The sequence below is a fragment of the Saprolegnia parasitica genome, assembly GCF_000151545.1.
Source record: "Saprolegnia parasitica CBS 223.65 unplaced genomic scaffold supercont2.6, whole genome shotgun sequence".
Lineage (NCBI taxonomy): Eukaryota > Oomycota > Saprolegniomycetes > Saprolegniales > Saprolegniaceae > Saprolegnia > Saprolegnia parasitica.
The window spans coordinates 456,962-474,644 of NW_012156400.1; the positions used below are offsets into that span (position 1 = coordinate 456,962).

The 17,683-nt window shown below is 59.4% G+C and overlaps 5 protein-coding genes across 5 annotated transcripts; 3 read left to right on the plus strand and 2 right to left on the minus strand.

Moving 5' to 3' along the window:
- Window positions 1-1,428: 1,428 nt before the first annotated feature.
- SPRG_02495 (hypothetical protein) lies at window positions 1,429-5,887 on the plus strand. The gene is made up of 14 exons (XM_012341069.1): window positions 1,429-1,645; window positions 1,698-1,704; window positions 1,766-1,825; window positions 1,874-2,519; window positions 2,580-2,764; window positions 2,816-3,493; window positions 3,547-3,683; window positions 3,743-4,111; window positions 4,168-4,691; window positions 4,743-4,877; window positions 4,926-5,016; window positions 5,077-5,223; window positions 5,276-5,617; window positions 5,674-5,887. Exons 1-14 carry the CDS (start codon window positions 1,442-1,444, stop codon window positions 5,845-5,847), a joined length of 3,699 nt encoding a protein of 1,232 aa, XP_012196459.1. The 5' UTR covers window positions 1,429-1,441; the 3' UTR covers window positions 5,848-5,887.
- Window positions 5,888-5,947: 60 nt separating this feature from the next.
- On the minus strand, window positions 5,948-7,467 carry SPRG_19422 (hypothetical protein; the record flags this gene model as incomplete). The annotated part of the gene is made up of 7 exons (XM_012341266.1): window positions 5,948-6,193; window positions 6,240-6,470; window positions 6,521-6,657; window positions 6,715-6,848; window positions 6,899-7,059; window positions 7,110-7,163; window positions 7,210-7,467. The coding sequence occupies 7 exons, from the start codon at window positions 7,465-7,467 to the stop codon at window positions 5,948-5,950; spliced, it is 1,221 nt and encodes a 406-aa protein (XP_012196656.1).
- A 1,724-nt stretch (window positions 7,468-9,191) lies between these two features.
- On the plus strand, window positions 9,192-13,352 carry SPRG_22108 (hypothetical protein; the record flags this gene model as incomplete). Its single annotated transcript, XM_012341285.1, has 11 exons — window positions 9,192-9,368; window positions 9,425-9,431; window positions 9,488-11,541; window positions 11,592-11,975; window positions 12,024-12,163; window positions 12,212-12,349; window positions 12,396-12,486; window positions 12,561-12,695; window positions 12,750-13,106; window positions 13,155-13,205; window positions 13,254-13,352. The coding sequence occupies 11 exons, from the start codon at window positions 9,192-9,194 to the stop codon at window positions 13,350-13,352; spliced, it is 3,633 nt and encodes a 1,210-aa protein (XP_012196675.1).
- Window positions 13,353-13,422: 70 nt separating this feature from the next.
- On the plus strand, window positions 13,423-14,848 carry SPRG_19423 (hypothetical protein; the record flags this gene model as incomplete). The annotated part of the gene is made up of 4 exons (XM_012341267.1): window positions 13,423-13,827; window positions 13,992-14,102; window positions 14,156-14,784; window positions 14,836-14,848. The coding sequence occupies 4 exons, from the start codon at window positions 13,423-13,425 to the stop codon at window positions 14,846-14,848; spliced, it is 1,158 nt and encodes a 385-aa protein (XP_012196657.1).
- A 78-nt stretch (window positions 14,849-14,926) lies between these two features.
- On the minus strand, window positions 14,927-16,998 carry SPRG_19424 (hypothetical protein; the record flags this gene model as incomplete). Its single annotated transcript, XM_012341268.1, has 7 exons — window positions 14,927-15,460; window positions 15,505-15,605; window positions 15,654-15,945; window positions 15,992-16,177; window positions 16,228-16,434; window positions 16,484-16,579; window positions 16,627-16,998. The coding sequence occupies 7 exons, from the start codon at window positions 16,996-16,998 to the stop codon at window positions 14,927-14,929; spliced, it is 1,788 nt and encodes a 595-aa protein (XP_012196658.1).
- Between the last annotated feature and the right edge of the window lie 685 nt (window positions 16,999-17,683).

Genomic DNA, 17,683 nt, shown 5'->3' on the forward strand with positions numbered 1-17,683 from the left:
TGTGGCAACTCGACGACGATCTCTCAAGCGACGACAACGCACATGAAGTTGCGTTGCACTTGCTGCTCGTGGCCACTGCCCGCAGCGGGAGCCTCGACATCTTGAAGCAGGTTCGCGATGCTTTTCAAATTCCAGCGCAGCTACCAGCTCGCGTCTCGGAGCGCATGATGGTCCGCGCAGCGTCCCACGGCCATCTCGACATGCTCCGGCATTTGCACGACGTCCATGGCTTTGGATGGACGCCAATCGTTCAAGAAGCAGCGAGACGCTGCGGTCGCAAGAACGTACTGCGCTACTTGCAGACGCTTGGGCCCGCGGATGTGTCCGTCGACACTCAAGATTCGTGGAATGAGAGATTCGACTTGTGCTTTTCCAAGGCGATTGTCGACGGTGTGATGCGCGTGCAGCCTCTCTAGCCACCTCGCCACCTTGAATATGAATGAACGTGTTGCGCGTTATCTTGGTTGTTACATAGAGTTCGCATACCGAGAGACGAGCAACCTCCTTCTTCTTGATTCGCTGGCCGGGCCGTGGCTGCGCAGGCGGCGGCGCGGGGGATCGTCTTGTTCGTCTGTAGTTGCCCGGCGGCGCATGCAGCCGCGGGTGAGGCCCATGACGACAAGCTCCGTAAATTGCTTCCAGGCTTCGCGATCGACGGCAAAGCGACGCAACCTTGCTGGATATACTAGTACGAATCCATTTCCTTATACGTATACTGTATACATGTCGGAACCTGCTTCGCGTTATCTGACAAGACTTTGTGTCTGCGTTGAAATGAGTCGTCCTCTCTACTCGCTACTACTAGGTCAAGGCTGCGCAGACAACGACTTGTCCAAAGAAGAAGCGACCTCAAACGACCGTGCCTTTGTTCCAACGTGGCCCGCCTCAGGCCATCATCCACGATGATGAGCTACGCACCCATCAACCTCGCCGCCTCAACGTGCCAATGCAATGGCGGTCGTCCTCTAGGCAGCATTACCGTCCACATAGCATCGTTGTCCTCTCGCTCGTATGACTATCTTGGATAGTTATCGATCGGATAGTATAGTTTGAGAGACCGCTAGTGACACTCGGCTTCGGTGGTTCGAGCCAAGAAGACTCAAGTGTGGGATCGCCGCGTCGGCTTTCTGAGTCGGGGCACCAGCTGGTCGCGGTTTGCTCTGTTTACCGGATGATTTCTCAAACTCAAGCGCAAGATGCTTCGCGATCTCGGTGCTTGTTGGACAGGAATTGCTGCAACTACACTGCGCCATCGATGCAATGTCATGTCCAGAAAGCATCGCTAGTAGTGGCTAGTAGTGTGCTTCGTGGGTCGATGACGCCTTTATGAAGCGATTTTTGTACGCAGCTCAATTCAATAGCAGTATGGATTTGAGTTTCAGTGGCACGGTATCCGGACAAGGATTTGCAGTGGCACTTGCATTTTGAGATTGACCGTGCCATGGCATCAGCGCAGTTTTCGCCGTCCGAAGAGATTGTGCCCAAGCACGAGACGCTCGCGAGCCACCTCCTCCAGCTCTACCCCGAGTACGACGGTCGCAACACGGTCGTCGCTATCTTCGACACGGGTGTCGACCCCGGCGCGCCCGGCCTCCAGTTCACGTCCGACGGGAAGCGCAAGATCATCGACGTCGTCGACGCCACGGTAGGCTCCCTCTCGTCCCACCATGTCAACAACCTCATCTCTCTGGCGCTAGGGCTCGAGTACGTCCCGCCATCCTTCCGCCTCGTCCGCATGATATGACGTTGCTTCTGCTGCGTGTAGGCGACGTCGACATGGCGACCGTGCTCTCGCCGACCGACGGCAAGCTCACATTGGCGTCCGGTACAGCATCTCTCTACCCACAAACCTCGAAGCATCCATGGAGCGTAGGCAAGGTGCTCACGCTCAACCCGGCCTGGACCGCGACCGAGTTCCGCGTTGGCACCAAGCGCGCGTACGATCTGTACCCGGACCCGCTCGTCGCGCGCATCAAGACCGAGCGCAAGGAGAAATGGGACATTGCGGACCGCGAAGCTAAAAACGCCGTCCAATCCGCGCTCGCTGCGTGGACGGCGGCCCACGGCGCAGCGCCGACGCCAGCCGACCTCGAGGCGCGCCTCGACCTCCACGCCCGCCTCGAGCTGCTCGAGAAGACGGCGTTCGAGGACCCGGGTCCGATCTACGACTGCGTGACCTTCTTTGACGGCACGCAGTGGCGCGCCGCCGTCGATGCGTCCGAGTCGGGCGACTTGACGTCCGTGCAGGCGATGACCAACTACCGCGTCGCACACGAGTGGAGCACGTTCGATGACGCGTCGCAGCTCAATTATGCGCTCAACATTTACGACGACGGCAAGGTGCTTAGCATCGTCTGCGACGCTGGATCGCACGGGACGCACGTGGCGGGGATCGTGGCGGCGTACGATGCGGCCGACGCCAAGAACAATGGCGTCGCGCCGGGTGCGCAGATCGTCTCGGTCAAGATTGGCGATTCGCGGCTCGGCAGCATGGAGACGATTGTTGGTATTGCCCGCGGGTACACTCTTAGTCCATGCCAGCCCGATCCCATGTCTCATATACAGCGATGCATATATAGGGCGCTGGCCGTGCTCGACAACAAGTGCGACGTGGTCAACATGAGCTACGGCGAGTTTGCGTCCACGCACAACAGCGGCCGCACGATCGACGTGATCCAAGAGCTCGTCGACCGCCACGGCGTCACGTTTGTGAGCAGCGCCGGCAACGAAGGCCCGGCCCTCGGCACGATCGGCGCGCCCGGCGGTCTCTCCAGCGTTCTCAGGTCGTCGTAATCACTCACAACTATGTGTGTAGGGACCTCGGGGTGCATTCTTGGCGTCGGTGCGTACGTCTCGCCGGCCATGATGGCGGCCGAGTACTCGATGAAGGACACGCCGTCGAGCGCTGTCGGCCTCTACACGTGGTCGTCGCGCGGCCCGACGTACGACGGCGACGTCGGCGTCAACGTCTGCGCGCCTGGTGGCGCCATCACGTCTGTGCCCAACTGGACGCTCACGAAGAAGATGCTCATGAACGGCACGTCCATGTCGTCGCCCAACTGCGCTGGCAACGTCGCGCTGCTCATTAGCGGCCTTAAGGCCCAAGGCATCGCGTACACGCCGTACTCGCTCCGCCGCGCACTGGAAAACACGGCGATCTCGGTGCCGACGGCCGAAGCCTTCTCGATGGGCCGCGGTCTCATCCAGGTGCTGCCTGCGCTCGAGTACCTCGTGCAGCACGCCAACAACTTTGACGGGAGCAAGAAGTTTCCGCTCTATCATGACATTCGCGTCCCGAGCCGGCACAACGCCCGTGGCATCTACCTCCGCGAAGTCGCCGATCTCGCTGACAACAGCCTCGCCGTGGTGGTCACACCGGTGTTTCATAAGGACGCCGAGAACGCAGACCGCATTGCGTACGAGACGCACCTTCGCCTCGTGCCAACCAAGCCGTGGATCCGGTGCGCGGACGCCCTTACGCTCTTGCACCAAGGTACGACGACGTTGTAGGATATGGATGCGGTGGCGCTCACGGTATGGATGTAGGACGCAACTTTAAGGTGGACGTGGACACGGCTGTCTTGACGCCCGGAGCGCACTATGGCGAAGTGGTTGCCTACGACCGCGAGAATCCGAGCCGCGGCGCCGTCTTTCGCATTCCCGTGACGGTTGTCAAGCCCGAGGTAGCCATATGCATCCATATGCCAACGGCCAGGCGCACCATATTCTTCTTGGCTTGTAGGTGCTGCCGGCCCCCGAGACGAGCCTGGTCAAGGCCATGGTCCCCGGTGCGATTGCGCGCACGTTTTACCACGTACCCGAAGGTGCGACGTGGATGAACGTGTCGGTGTCGCGCCGCGCCGACGGCTCGGAGCCCAGCCGCGTGCTGTACGTCTTGCACTTGATGCAGCACGCGCTCCATGCGCGTCAGAGCGCGACGTCGACGCACCACTATCTGTATGTCGACAGCACGGGCGACGTGACGCACAGCTTTCCGGTCCGCGCCGCGTCGACGGTCGAGCTCTGCTTGGCGCAAAACTGGAACTCGATCGGGGCGACGACCGCGCACATGGACGTCGCGTTCCATGGCATCGAGCCGACGCCGACCGCGGTATGTCATTCTGACATGCGTGACGGTTTCATGTCTAAGACAACGCACGCTGACAGGTCCATTTGGTCGGTGGCGATGCGTATGCGCGCGTGGACGTGCGCTGCCCGCTGCGCAACGAAGCGATTGCGCCCAGCGCCGTCCTCAACAAGTGGACGACGCGTCTGCGTCCGACGTCATCGGTGGTCTCGCCGCTCGGTCCGCGCGACAAGTTTTCGGAAAACCGCCAGACGTACCAGCTGCTCTTGACGTACACGCTCAAGATGGCCGAGGATGGCAAGGTCACGCCGTCGCTACCGCTGGTCAACGGCCGTCTCTACGAGTCGCCGTTCGACGGCCAAATGCTCTTGGTGTTTGACGAGCAGAAAAAGTACATGGGCGTTTCGGACGCCTACCCGCGACCGATCTCGCTCAAGAAGGGCACGTACACGGTCCGCGCGCAGCTCCGGCACCAAGACCCGTCGATCCTCGATGGGTTGAAGACCGCTGTGCTGGCCATCACACGCGACATCAAGGACGTCGCGATCACGATCTACGACAGCCCGGACGGTCCATCCACAAACGGCAAGGCCGTGGGCACCAAGTAGACATGTCGCATCACGAAATGGCACTGCTAAGAACGCTACGACTGTAGAACGCTCAAGAAGGGCGTGTACTCGACCGTCTTTGTGGGCGAACCAGCGTTCGACAAGCTCCCCAAGGGTCTGGCTGCTGGTGACACGCTCGCGGGCTCGATCACGTACGGCCAAAAGCACAATCACTTCAAGGGGTACCGACTCACTCTTCGATTGGGTACGGCTTGTTGACAAGTGTCTAGTGTCTCGCAAAAGCCCGATGGCTTTCCGCTGACGTACACGGTGCCGTCCGCGCCCACGCCGGTCAAGGAGCCCGAGGCGGTTGTTCCCGAGGTAGTATACTTTTACTTGCAACTGTCCAATTTCCAGCGGCTGCATCTAATGGAGCGACAGGACGTGCGCTCGGAAGACGAGCTCGCCAACGACGCGGTGCGCGACCTTCTTGTCGCGCGGCTTGTCAAGCTCCAGGGCAAAGAGGAGTTTCTTGCGCGCTGGACCGCACTCTGCGAGACGTACCCGGCGCACTTGCCTCTTCTCCAGGTACACTACACTACCTCCCAATCTTTAACATGCCTCAACAAGCCTAAACCAGGCGCGGCTCCACCACTACAAGCACGACGCGCACACCGAGATTGCAGCGGCAGCCGACGCTGTGCTCGCTGCCATCGACGCGGACGCACTGGCAGCCCACTACGGGCTCAAGCTGCTTCCCAACGACGCGGCGGCCGCGAAAGTGCGCAAGACCAAGGATGCTGAGAAGGCGGCGCTCGTGGATGCGCTGAGCCGCAAGGCGCGCGCGCTCGGTACCGCGGGCGACGTCGATGGTTTCCAGGCCGCGTTTACCGCGCTGCAGCAGTGGGCCGACGTTTCCGAGGCAGCGCATGTGCACGCAAGCCTGCTCCAGCACGCGGCGCACCCGGGCTTGGCGTTGCAGGTAACACCAACGACGGGATCGACGTGGCGGAGACTCACTCGATACATTGATATTAGCGACTCCAGAAGCTCGATGCGCTGGCCATGGACGAGCGCGAGAAGCACTTGACGCAGCGTGACTTGCACAAGGCGCGCATCGACCTCTACACATCGCTCGGGTGGAAGCACTATGCTTCGTACGCGGCCAACTGGCAAGTGCTCAACGCGCCGGCCGACTATGCGCTCTTTTAAACGCTCGATTGCGTTGGAATCGCTTGAAGTGGCTTCCAAAATGGCGTTTGATTGCATCGAGCGCGTTACATAGCGTTCGCAGCAGGATAAGAACGAAAGCTTAGAGTTGGAGGAGGCGCAAGGCCGCATCGACGCGCTCCTGGACCGACCGAAGCACTTGGACGTGGTTGACGTTGCGTAGATCGAGAACCATGATGACGCTGGCGACGCGTGGGTTGACTTGGGGCTGTAAAAAGTACGCCTTTCGGTTGAGCACATCAAAAATGACCGTCAGAAGCGTCCAGTTGGAGAGCTCGCCGGCCGCGTGGGACGTCGCATCGTGGAAAATCGGGTACGAGGTGTCGCCCTGACAGAAGGGCGAGGGTTCGATACCGAGGAAAATCAACAAATACCTGATCGCCGAGGACCTCGAGAACCGCTTGAATGCTGCGTGGCGGCGTGAGATGCCGGTACCGCCGCAATCGATGATAGCTGCTCGGCGACATGGGCTGTCGTAAGAGGAGCGTCTGGTACTGATTTGTATGGAAAAACGTCGGGTCGCCGGCCGCGATCTCCGTGACAACCGATCGGTTGAACGACGCCACTTCGATGTTGGCGACGCGTTGGTGCACCGTGTCCATCAACTACTCGTATACTAAGCGCTGCTGGCACATATCGCTCAAGAGGCAGACACCTGGATGTTGTGGCCCGTCGCTTGGTTGGGCTGCGTCACGCGCTCAATGGCATCGTCGTAGCTCGTGGCTGCCAAGAGATCCCGCGACACAAAGCCGCGCCCGAGGCCGTTCGAGTCAATGTCCAAGGGCTCGACATCTAGACACGACCACCGTGGACCCCGCGCATCTGCAACGTAGCTGTAGAGAGACGTACAGTTGAGTGAGAAGGCGACGCCATTGTCGTTTGCGCCAAACGCACCGGACGGCAGGTCGCCGAGGTATGTGTACGCGGTGAACCACGCGTTGCCTTGGATTTTGGCCGTGACGACGGCTGTCCGGTTGACGTCCCTAGCACGATGCACTCGTATTGGCACCAACGAGAAGCAAGAGACACGTACGCAAGGCCGCTGTCTTCGTTGTGTGCTACGATGCACGTGTTGGTCGTGTGCAGTACAATGTCGGTGCAGTGAACCGCCGGCGCCGGGCGGAGCCAGTTGTCGGTCAACGCCACGCGCATCGACGTTGAGTACTCTTCAATGATGTTGAGGATAAAGAGCGTCTACCAATGCACCTCGAAGTCGTAATGCGACGTCGATCGCGTACGCGTACCGAGAAGGCGACCGCGCTGCCATGGGCCATGCCCAAGACTTCCTCGACGTACGCCTACGAGTATAGCATGCGATATACTATGGAAATGCGAAAATCATACCGGGAACGTCCGGTTGTGCGTCGCCAGATACGTGTTGTAGATGGCTTCGCCCGCCGGCGTCGCGTAGAACGGCAGCAGCGTCGCCTGCAGCGCCTGGGTCGCCGCCACGCGCGCTTGGATCGTCGCGCGAAAATGCTCGCCGAGCGCGAGGCCAAACTCGTAGTGCGAGTCGCCTTCGTACTGGAACCATGGCAGCGTGTAGGCGTCGTCGGCGACGGTGGCGGCGGCGATCAGCGCTAGCAGCAGCAGTCCGATCATCATCCGCATCGTTGTGAGCCTGTCTTTGCGTGCTGGATCCAAACAGTCAGCTTGCCCTTGCTCCTCATTGGTCGAAAAGAGCCAATCAGAATAGGCTTTCGACCGACGATCTTGGCAAAGGCGTCCGAGCGGAGCAGACTGCAACCAGTCGTTCGTCTGGCGACAGCAGTGCGCCAGATCGGCGACTGGAGTGATCGCAATGTCGTACCAGCTAGAGATAGATGGCTAGGTACCAGTGTAGTAGAGTGCGCCAGACCTGGACGAGATGCCTGAAATTGCGCCGATGTTGATGACCATGCAACCGTGTTGTGGCGTCAGCAGCGAGTCCATGTAGCACACGCTCACGGCATGCGCTCTAGTAGCATGCGCCGCATTGCTGATGGTCGGTAGAAGACGAGTACCACTCTGCGTAGACCGTTGCATGGGGCAAGTGGACTGTCCGTAAAAACTATAATAGTTTCTACTTACTCTTTTAATTTGTGCATTGTACATTCACCGAGAGGACGCAATAAGTAAGCAACGGCTCATGAGCTTGCGCCCGTAGCGTCGACAGCTGCCATGTCACACAGAAGGCGCCAAGCTCAATGGCCCCCGGTATTTACATAACCAAAGGATGCAGCCGTGCTCTTGCTGGCAGGGATTCACACAAGGGCATCCGATTGTAGAATTCTTCAATGCAATGAAGGAGATCTCCCGAGTGAGTTGCACCTACGCTGCCGCAACGACCGACTTCAGGCATTGGTTCGTGCTGCATTATTGCAGCAAAATGATGAGGCAGGAAGCATGCGAGCAGTGGGCGACGACAACGCGACTCTTCTTCTCGAGCGTCTCGTTGCAGAGGGCGCAAGTCCCACGAACATCGCTTGCACATTGAATGGCAGAAGGCGACGACGGTGTATATGAATTTGGCGAACGAAACGAAGTACTATACTGTCCGCGACCTTGGGCCCGGCTCTCGCGCTTGCTTGCGTCGAATCTTCAGCAGCTTGGTCCACCCTCGTTTCCGAAGATGCATGTGACAAGGCTCATGGTTGGATTCGGTACGTCGGGCTCCGACTTGACGGGATGGTCGGTGGATTTGGCTGCCGTGCGGACCGTGTTTCGTCACGCATGATAAAGAGGAAGCCGACCATTCCAGGCGCCAGACGCAACGCACCCGAGTAGTTTGCGTGGCATTATTATTCGAGTCGTAGGCGACAGGATGTGCGTTGCGATCGCTTGTTCGTTTCATCAACACAGCAGTACTGGCTGTAAGCTCCATGCTGGACCATCCAACATGCAAAAAGCGGCAAGATCGCCTCATCCTACTAATACTACCTGTACTCGTCTCCCCTTCCACGCGCGTGTGACGCGGTGTCACGCCACCCGCAACAATGACAGCGGTCGAACGCCATCGGCAATGATGACGACGACTGCGTTTCCGAGAAGGCTACGTCGGTAATACCAGAGACACCGAGCAGAAGACGTTGGATCAACTAAACGACTATAAATGGCTACTAGACCCCAGATACGAGACTCGATGCGACTCATCAACTGCGATGCATCGATCCCAAAGTCATGCAAACAAGTCGAACGACCCGCGATCACATCGACGACCGGCAACTTCAACTATAAAGTGTCAGAGGCAAAGTATATCGAGTTTCAAGAGTTCAAATGCAGACGATGTGATTGGTGGTATCTTTTGAGCACCACCCAATGGCATCGCGAGGCGAGGCCACTGCGCAATGGCCGGCGTCCCGACGAGCGAGACCGGCGTCGATGGGTTCCTGCGCCGGTATCCGACGTACGACGGACGCAATACGATCATTGCGATCTTTGACACGGGCGTCGACATGGGCGCCGCCGGTCTCCAAGTGACGACCGACGGCAAGCCGAAGCTGCTCGACGTCATTGACGCCACGGTACCCTGCATCGTCTTAATCGCGATCCAACGTAGTATCTCATGCTGTTGGCGTAGGGCGCGAGTACGTTCATCGAGCTTGTTTGTCGCGACCGTGCCTCATGCTGCAATGCTATGTAGATGACGTCGACATGTCGACGGTCGTCAAGGCCAAGGACGGCAAGCTCAAGGTCGGCAAGAAGACATGGACGCTCAACCCATCGTGGACCGCCGTCGATGGCACGTTCCGCATCGGTTCCAAGCGCGCCTACGAGCTCTTTCCCGCGCCGCTCGTCAAGCGGCTCAAAGCCGAGGCCAAAGACGCCTTTCTCGTCTTGCACCGCGCGGCAATCGACGTCGTCCAGACCAAGTTGGTGGCGTGGGAGACCTCGGAGCGTACGGTCGACGTGCGCCGGGATCTGCTTGCGCAACTCTCGCTCCTCGATGAAGCGGCCAAGCGCTTTGACGACCAAGGACCAGTGTACGATTGCATTCTCTTTTTTGACGGCGCCGAGTGGCGTGCGGCGATCGATAGCTCGGGCCATTGCGACTTCAGCGCGATTGAGGCCATGGGCGTCTACCACAAGCAGCGCGAGTTTCGTTGTTTTAGCGACGCGTCCCAGCTGCACTACGCGTTCAACGTCTACGACAACGGCGATGTCCTCAGCATCGTCTGTGACGCCGGATCGCATGGGACGCACGTGGCATCGATCGTCGCCGGCCACGACCCAAAAAACGCAGCGAACAATGGAATCGCACCCGGCGCGCAGCTTGTGTCAATCAAGATTGGCGACACGCGCATGGGGTCGTCCGAGACGGGCACCGCCATCTCGCGCGGTATCCTCGCCGTCTTCGAGCACAAGTGCGACGTGGTCAACATGAGCTACGGCGAACACGTCGTGCATCCCAACCGCGGCCGGTCCGTCGACCTCATCAACGAGCTCGTCCACGGCCACAGCGTCACGTTTGTTGGCAGCGTTGGCAACGACGGCCCGGCCCTCGGGACGACCAAAGGTCCGTGCGGGCTCTCGTCGAGCATTCTCGGAGTCGGCGCGTACGTTTCGCCGGCCATGATGGCCACTGTCCACAGCATGTGCCCGCCGTTGGCCGAGGCGGCGTTGTATACGTGGTCGTCGCGCGGCCCGTCCTTGGACGGCGACAACGGCATCTCGGTCGTCGCGCCCGGCGGTGCGATCACGTCGGTCCCAAACTGGACGCTGACCAAGCAGCAGCTCAAGAACGGGACGTCGATGGCTGCGCCGCACTGCGCCGGCGTCCTCTCGCTGCTCATCAGCGGTCTCAAGGCGCAACAGCTTCCATACCACCCCTACAGTCTCCGACGCGCTCTCGAAGCGACTGCGACGCCATTGCCGGGAGTCGGGGCCCATGAACAAGGCTGCGGCTTGGTCAACGCGCCAGCAGCTTTTGACCACGCGGTGCGGCACGGCCCTTGCCTCTCTGGGCAACCGTGGTTTCTGGACGTGCACGTGACGGCACCAGGACGACCGACAGCGCGGGGGATCTGCCTCCGGGAGCCGTTCGAGGTGACACCTGCGCGCGTCGAGCGGACCATCAAGTTGACGCCGGTCTTTCCAAAAGCAGCGCCAAACGCGGATCGGATCGCGTATGCAAAGACGCTGCGGCTCGTCGCGACGCAGCCGTGGGTGCGCGTGCCATCGACGCTGACGCTGTGCAACGAAGGCCGGTCGTTTGTCGTCTCGATCGACCTAAAGCACGTGGCGAGAGACGAGGTCCATGACGCAACGATCCTGGCGTTCGAGACGCCATCGGACACGACTCCGTGCGTGCGGATTCCCGTGACCGTCATCAAACCACAAGTGGCCACGGACGTCGTGTCATTCACGGCGTCGGTGGCGCCAGGAAAGGTGCATCGGACGTTCCTCACCGTGCCAGCAGGCGCCACGTGGCTCAATCTCTGCGTCGCGACGCCGGGCAGCCAGAGTCCAACCGTCGTGCTGCATCTCAACCAGTACGAAAGCATGACGCGCCCGAACGCCAAGTACCTCCACAAGCGGTTCGTCCCGGATCTGGCGCCGGACGCCGGGATCAGCATGAGTGTTCGGGCGGACGCGACACTCGAGCTCGCGATCGCGCCGTTTTGGAACACGTCGGGGGGTTCCGTCACGCTGCGCGTCGACGGCATCTTTCGCGGCATACTTCCCGACCCGTCACAGGTACTCTTTGTTATTGCTATGTTGAAGTATCGCAATCGGAGTGCGGTTAGGTGACGCTGCACGCTGGCGACGGCACCGCGCGCGTGAACTTGCGCGCCATCTTGCGCACCGAGAGTGTGCTTCCGGACGCCAAACTGCAGCGTTGGACGCAGCGCCTTCGACCGACGAGCGCCCACGTGTCGCCGTGCTCGTTGCGAAGTGCGTGGCCCGACCACCGCAGCATCTACCAACTCGTACTGAGCTACAAGGTGACACAAGCCGACGACGGCCGCGTCGTTTGGCGACTCCCGCTGCTCAACGGGCAGCTGTACGACTCGCCGTTCGAAGCGCAGCTGCTCATGGTGTTTGATGCACTCAAAAACCTCGTCAGCACCTCGGACGCATACCCAACCGAGATGCCTTTGGCCAAAGGGAGCTACGTTGTCCGTGTGCAAGTACGTTTGTGCTTGTATCTTATTCTCTGCGATTCCAAGATGTCATAGATCCGACACCACGAGTACAGTATCCTGAACGGGCTGACGCAGAGCCTCTTGGTTGTCGATCGCAGCATCAAAGACGTTGTTTTGCCCGTCTACGCCGCCGCCGAGAGTGCGTCCACCCAAGCCAAGCCGATGGCGACAACGTAAGGAGACGTATCGTGACATGTCTTGTGTCTTCGGATGTGGCGTAGTGTGCTGGCCAAAGGTGCCGAGCTACCCATCTTTGTCGGGGAGCCTCCGATCGAGAAGCTCCCAAAAGGCGCCGCCCCCGGTGACGTCCTCACAGGTCGCATCACGTATGGGAAAACGCAGCTCGAGACGTGGCGCGGGTATCCTAGTACTAAAGGTCGTGTGAGTCTATGCACTCGAATGTAGCGCGAGCTGCAAACCAAATGGCTTTGCTTTGACGTATACGGTGCCGCCGTCCGAGACCAAATTCAAGGAGCCCGAGGCCAAGGACGCCAAGGTCCATGAAATTGCTATCAACTTGATACAAATCGACCGCTAGAGCACGGACGACGACGATGCCGAGAATGAGAGAATGCGAGCGCCGATGCAGACGCGCTGCGTGATTTTCTCGTGAACCGGGTCACCAAGAAAATTGGAAAAGACGACTTTCTACCCATGTGGCAAAACCTCCTGGCCACGTACCCGGGGCACCTACCGCTCCTCCGCGTTCGCCCTGCAATATTTCGTTTTCAATGACACCTCATGCCTTGACACATCTAGGCGCATCTGCAGCATCTCGACGTCGAGAAGACGCGTCTCGACCACTTGAGTGCGATCGTGGCGGCCGCCGATGCCCTTTTGGCGCAGCTTTTGCCCGATCTACCGACGCTCGCCGCGTACTATGGACTCAAGGCGCAGCCGTCGGCGTTGCGCAAAGAGAACGACAAGAAGAAGGCGCTGCTGGTCGACGCGCTGGGTCGCAAAGCCCGAGCCCTCGCCGACGCGGCGAATGAAATGGATTTCGTGCCGACGTATACGCTTTTGCAGCAGTGGGCATCGACTCCGTCGGACGTCAAGCACCTCCACGCAGCGCTGTACGACGACACGCGACGTGGCCTGTACGGCCTTGCCCTCCAGGTAGACGCGCTCTCTTCAACTGTCTCGTATGTTGGACGATTGGGATAGCGGCTGCACGCGATGACGTCGAGTGTCGACAAGCCCAGTGTCGCCAAAGAGGTACTTCTCACGCTGATGGATCGCACGTGAAACTAAGATGGTGACTAGATTCTGGACAAGAAGATTGCACTCTGCCGAATGCTGGGGTGGACGCACCTCGCAGCGACCCTCACCGTGGTCAGTCCAAAAGACTATGCGCCCTTTTAGTCGACTAACTAAACATAGTCCAAGACGTTAAAAACGCTTGTATTGACGTGGGATCTATTTTTTACGACGCATGAACCCCAAGGACGCGATCGGGTCGTACCTGTCGTCGCTCCGCGGCGACCGCAAGCTCGTGGAGAAGATCGACGAAGGCGTTCCGTTCTTCGTGCCGCAGCTCTCGAAGGTCAAGACGTCGGCCATGTGCACCAACAAGAAGCAGACGCACCTCCTCTTTGGCTACGAAACACTCAAGCACTCGTTCGACGAGTCGTACCGCAAGCAGGGCAACCCGTCGCTGTACACGGCCGAGAAAATCGAGCAGCGCCAGCGTCTCCAGAACAACCGCCAGATCCAAGCCTGCCTGTGTCGGTTCTGGGACACGTTTACGAGCGTGCGCCTCGGAAAAACCACCATCGACGAACCAGAGTACTGCGACGTCTTTGTCAAGCTCTTTAAAGCGCTCGTGCCTCCCCAAGAGGTGCGTGCATGCTGCCTGCCGCGGTGCATTCCTGTATTTTCTGCATTTTTCTGTATTTTTCTGCATGTTTCTGTATTTTCCTGTATTTTCCTGTAGTTTCCTGCTTTGTATTTCCTGGTCCTTTGGTCGCTTGGATTGTTCAAGTGAGATGCTCTGCTGGATAGTTTGCTGTCGCAGAAGCCCGCAAGATTGTCGAGAAGGACTGGGCGCGGGACGTGGGCGCGGCCAGCGAAGCCATGACCAAAGCCATGTTTTATCGGTCGCTCTTTGAAGTGGTAGTAGTATCTATCAACGTATCAAGTCGGATGGAGCTCTGATTGTTGCGTAGGCGGACATTTGGACGACCGAGATTGGTGTCGACGAGTACGTGACGTTCTTGACCAAGCTCTTTGAACGCGTGACGATGACGGTATTCGACCAAGAGAAGGCGTTGTGGCTCACCAAGTTTGCCGACCTCGACGTGATCAAGTCGAGCTGGGACGAGAACCAAGCAGTGGTCGCGGCACCCAGCGAGGCCATTTCGCCCAAGCGCCAAGCCGAAATCACGCGCCTTCGAAAGAAAGCGCACACGCTGAGCTCGATTCCCCTCCACGACGAGAAGAAAAGTGACCTCCCAAGTGTCGTGACGAGTCCCGAACGCCAGCGCTCGTTTCGGCAGCGCAAGAGTGACCGCCGACTGCCGATTGACGCGCCGTCGTCACCGATTCTCGCCACCGACCCGACGCCGGAAGCCAGCGACGTGGACGCGCCAAAGAGCAGCCCGACGCGCGCGCCATTTGCATCGCCGCGCAAGCCGCCGAAAGGGTATCATGACGGCAGCGGCCAAAATGTCGAGCAAGTCCGAGTGGCGATGCCAAGCATCTACCTCTCACCCGACCTCGAGGTTCAAAAAGAAGACGTGTCGGCCGTGAAGCGCCGGCAGCGAGAAAGCGCCAAGCTCGCCAACCGCCTGCGAAGGTATAGTAGTGTCCGTCTGGTGGACCGACGCGCTAACCCTACTCTCCGTAGGACAACCTACTAAGCTTAAGATGGAACAGGACCTATGTGTGCTCTCAATGCCGTTCGATGGACGAGTGTATGTTGTTCGAGTTATGGGTCGCTACGCCATGCCTTTGGCCTGCTTTCGCCGGGCACCTTCCTTGCGGTGGTGGTTGCCCACTTTGGCCTTGTTGTGCTCCTTGCGCGCCCGGTTGATCATTTGCTTCTTCGGGTCCTCCGACGCCGTCTTGTCTTCGGCGACGATCGCTCCGTTCTTGGCCTTGGTCGTGCGGCGGCCTTGCGTCGGCGGCTTGGCCTCGTCCTCGCCCTTCTCTGCCGTCGAGACTGCCGTCGCGTGGTTCTTGTTGCGCATGCTTTCCCAGTACGCGTCCTCGGCTTCCTGGGCACGGACCATCTTGTTGCGCGCCTTGATCTCTTCAAAGTCGGTCGGCTCGTCGTCGTGGACGCCGAACGGCTCGTATTCTTCGAGCTCGTCGTTGTAGTCGTCGTTGTACTCGTTGGTCGTGGGCGCGTCCATCCACAGCGGTGGTTCTTCGTCGTACGCCATGATGAGCGCCTGTGTCTTGGCGGCCGTCGCCGCATCTTCTTTGGCACTCTCGGCCTTGTAGGTGGCTGCTTGCTTCTTCTTTCCGACCTACACCCGACGTCATGTTGTTGTTGTGGGATTTCTCAGCGTACCCAAACTTGCGTCTTGTCGACGGTCGCCGTCGGCTTGGGAGTCGTCATCGCCACGTATGCTGGGTCCGACGTGGTCATGTGACGATCGAGCGATGCCACCTCTATGACGTCATCCATACAGACGCCTATCATAAGTAAGGAGACCATACCGGCGGGAAGAGCGTCTTCGAGGAGCGCCATGATGACATTGTCGGCTTGGTGCTTGCACGCTTTGAGGCAGAGCTCCAAAAAGCCATCGCCAAGGTCCGGGAAGACATCTCGGACTTGCGCGATGAGCGCTAACGTGTCGACGTCGACGGCAGGCATCGGCGGTGCCGCCATTGACGTGGGCTGGGCTGGGGCGGGCACTGCGCGTACGGGCAGACCGTTGAGCATCATACCAAGGTACTCGGCGCGCGTGCTGTCGATACCGGCGGCCGCAAACACACTCGCGCAATTCCGCTAACCAGCAGCGTCAAGCCGGAGGCATGGACGGGAAATAGACTACCGTCAGATCGAAGCACTGGTTGTAGTCCGAGAGCAGCGAGCCGTGCTGCGTGACGATGGCCGGCGCCGCGTTGCCATGCAAAAGCACGTCGAGAAGCGAGAAGAGCGTCTCGCAGGCCTCGTCCGCCTGCGGCGATCGACTTCGCAACACCGAAAGCACGTGGTGTTCGAGCCAGTGGTCCAGCAACTAGCATGCACAGCGTCAGAACGACCGAGCGCGGCGTCACAGAAGCGTACGGTGACGAGGTGGTGGCGCGTCTTCCCGACGAGCATGCGGACCGAGTGCGTGTCGCCATTCATCTGCTCGAGCATCGGAAGATCGCATTCGTACGCGACGAGGAGAGCGTGCAAGAGCGTGTTGCCGTCAAACGCTTGGGCCAGCGGTTGTCCCGGCGGCGTCAGTACGTCGAGGAACGTTGGCGAGCATGCGCCGAGTGCTTCGACCTACATTGAACGTGTCCAGGACGAAATGGCAAGGCCATGGGGCATGTACCGACTGCGCAATGTCCTGTAGCTGCTCCAGAAGCTCCGTGGCCGCCTCGTCGGCGTCCTTGAGCGTATTGACGCGCCCATGCAGCTCGGCCAGCGCCTACGCATGTGCATGAGCGCGCGTGGCTTATGCGATCGAGTCCGAACCTGGTAGAAGACGGCATGCAGCATCGGCACTTGCTCCTTGAGGCGCGGCGCGCGGGCAAAGAGGCGCTCGACGACCCATTGCATGGCCTGTACGTTGCTCTCTGCGTAGACCGAGCACATGACGAGAAGGCGCGAGAGCGAGAAGACGCCACGCTGCACGAGCTGGTCGATCGGCGCCTCGTCCGCGGCGAGGACGCGGGCCACAATGGTCAAGAGGTTCTCGGGCAAGCCGACCGGGATCGCTTGCTTCGTCGCGATCTTCTTCGCGAGGGCCTTCATCTCCATGAAGACGAACTCGGAGACCTTGGCGTCCGAGGCGAAGACGCGCAGGAAGACGTCGCGCTCCAAGCTCAAGAGCGCTGCGTCCGTCATCGTGTGTGGTATTCTGGAGCACGGCCGCCACCCTCTTTTGTCACCAGAGTCCACGTTCCGGGAAAGGTGCGCGCGGTCCACTTATTTGCGGCATTCGACATTCAAACGCGGCACATGCCGAAAACAAAAAATGACGTGGCAAGCGGACGGCACGTCGAAGCCATTCGCATGCGATGCATGGAAGCGTGCAACATGATGCCCGCGTTCTTGCTAAGTTGGCACGTATTGGACGCACCTCGAACGAGGCATTGGTGGCCAAGTCGTCATCGAGGTGTGGCAGTGTCATCGTCCGGCACCCGACCAGAGCGCGGCCGCAGACATGGCCAACACGAGTGGGCATCATCTTCATTGGTAGGACAGCTAGGACGAAACAAGGATGCTTTGCTGCACTGCGTGGAACCGCTCGATGCTGCTTTTTGTGAGCGGTATGCGCGTTGAACGAGCATGAAGTGCCGAATTTCAGCTTTTTAGTTGTTTTTGAGGCACTACTACTGGCGCATGCCGAGGATCGAAGCACCGCCGACCGGCGAAAGAAAGCAGACAGTATTACCATCGCAGCACGAGCGACAGTCTCGACAGCCGTGGGTACATGCTCCCGAACGCGTGTCGAGGAACGAGCCGCGGTCATGTTGAATGAACGACATTTTTCGAGAGGTGTTTTATACAGTACATGTGTTTTTATTGT

Excerpts from the sequence above, each read along its gene's own strand:
- SPRG_02495 (XM_012341069.1), top strand. The coding sequence starts at position 1,442 with ATGGCATCAGCGCAGTTTTCGCCGTCCGAAGAGATTGTGCCCAAGCAC. Across the intron at positions 1,826-1,873 it reads CAAGCTCACATTGGCGTCCG|GCAAGGTGCTCACGCTCAAC; the intron begins GTACAGCATCTC and ends CATGGAGCGTAG. Across the intron at positions 3,494-3,546 it reads CCTTACGCTCTTGCACCAAG|GACGCAACTTTAAGGTGGAC; the intron begins GTACGACGACGT and ends GTATGGATGTAG.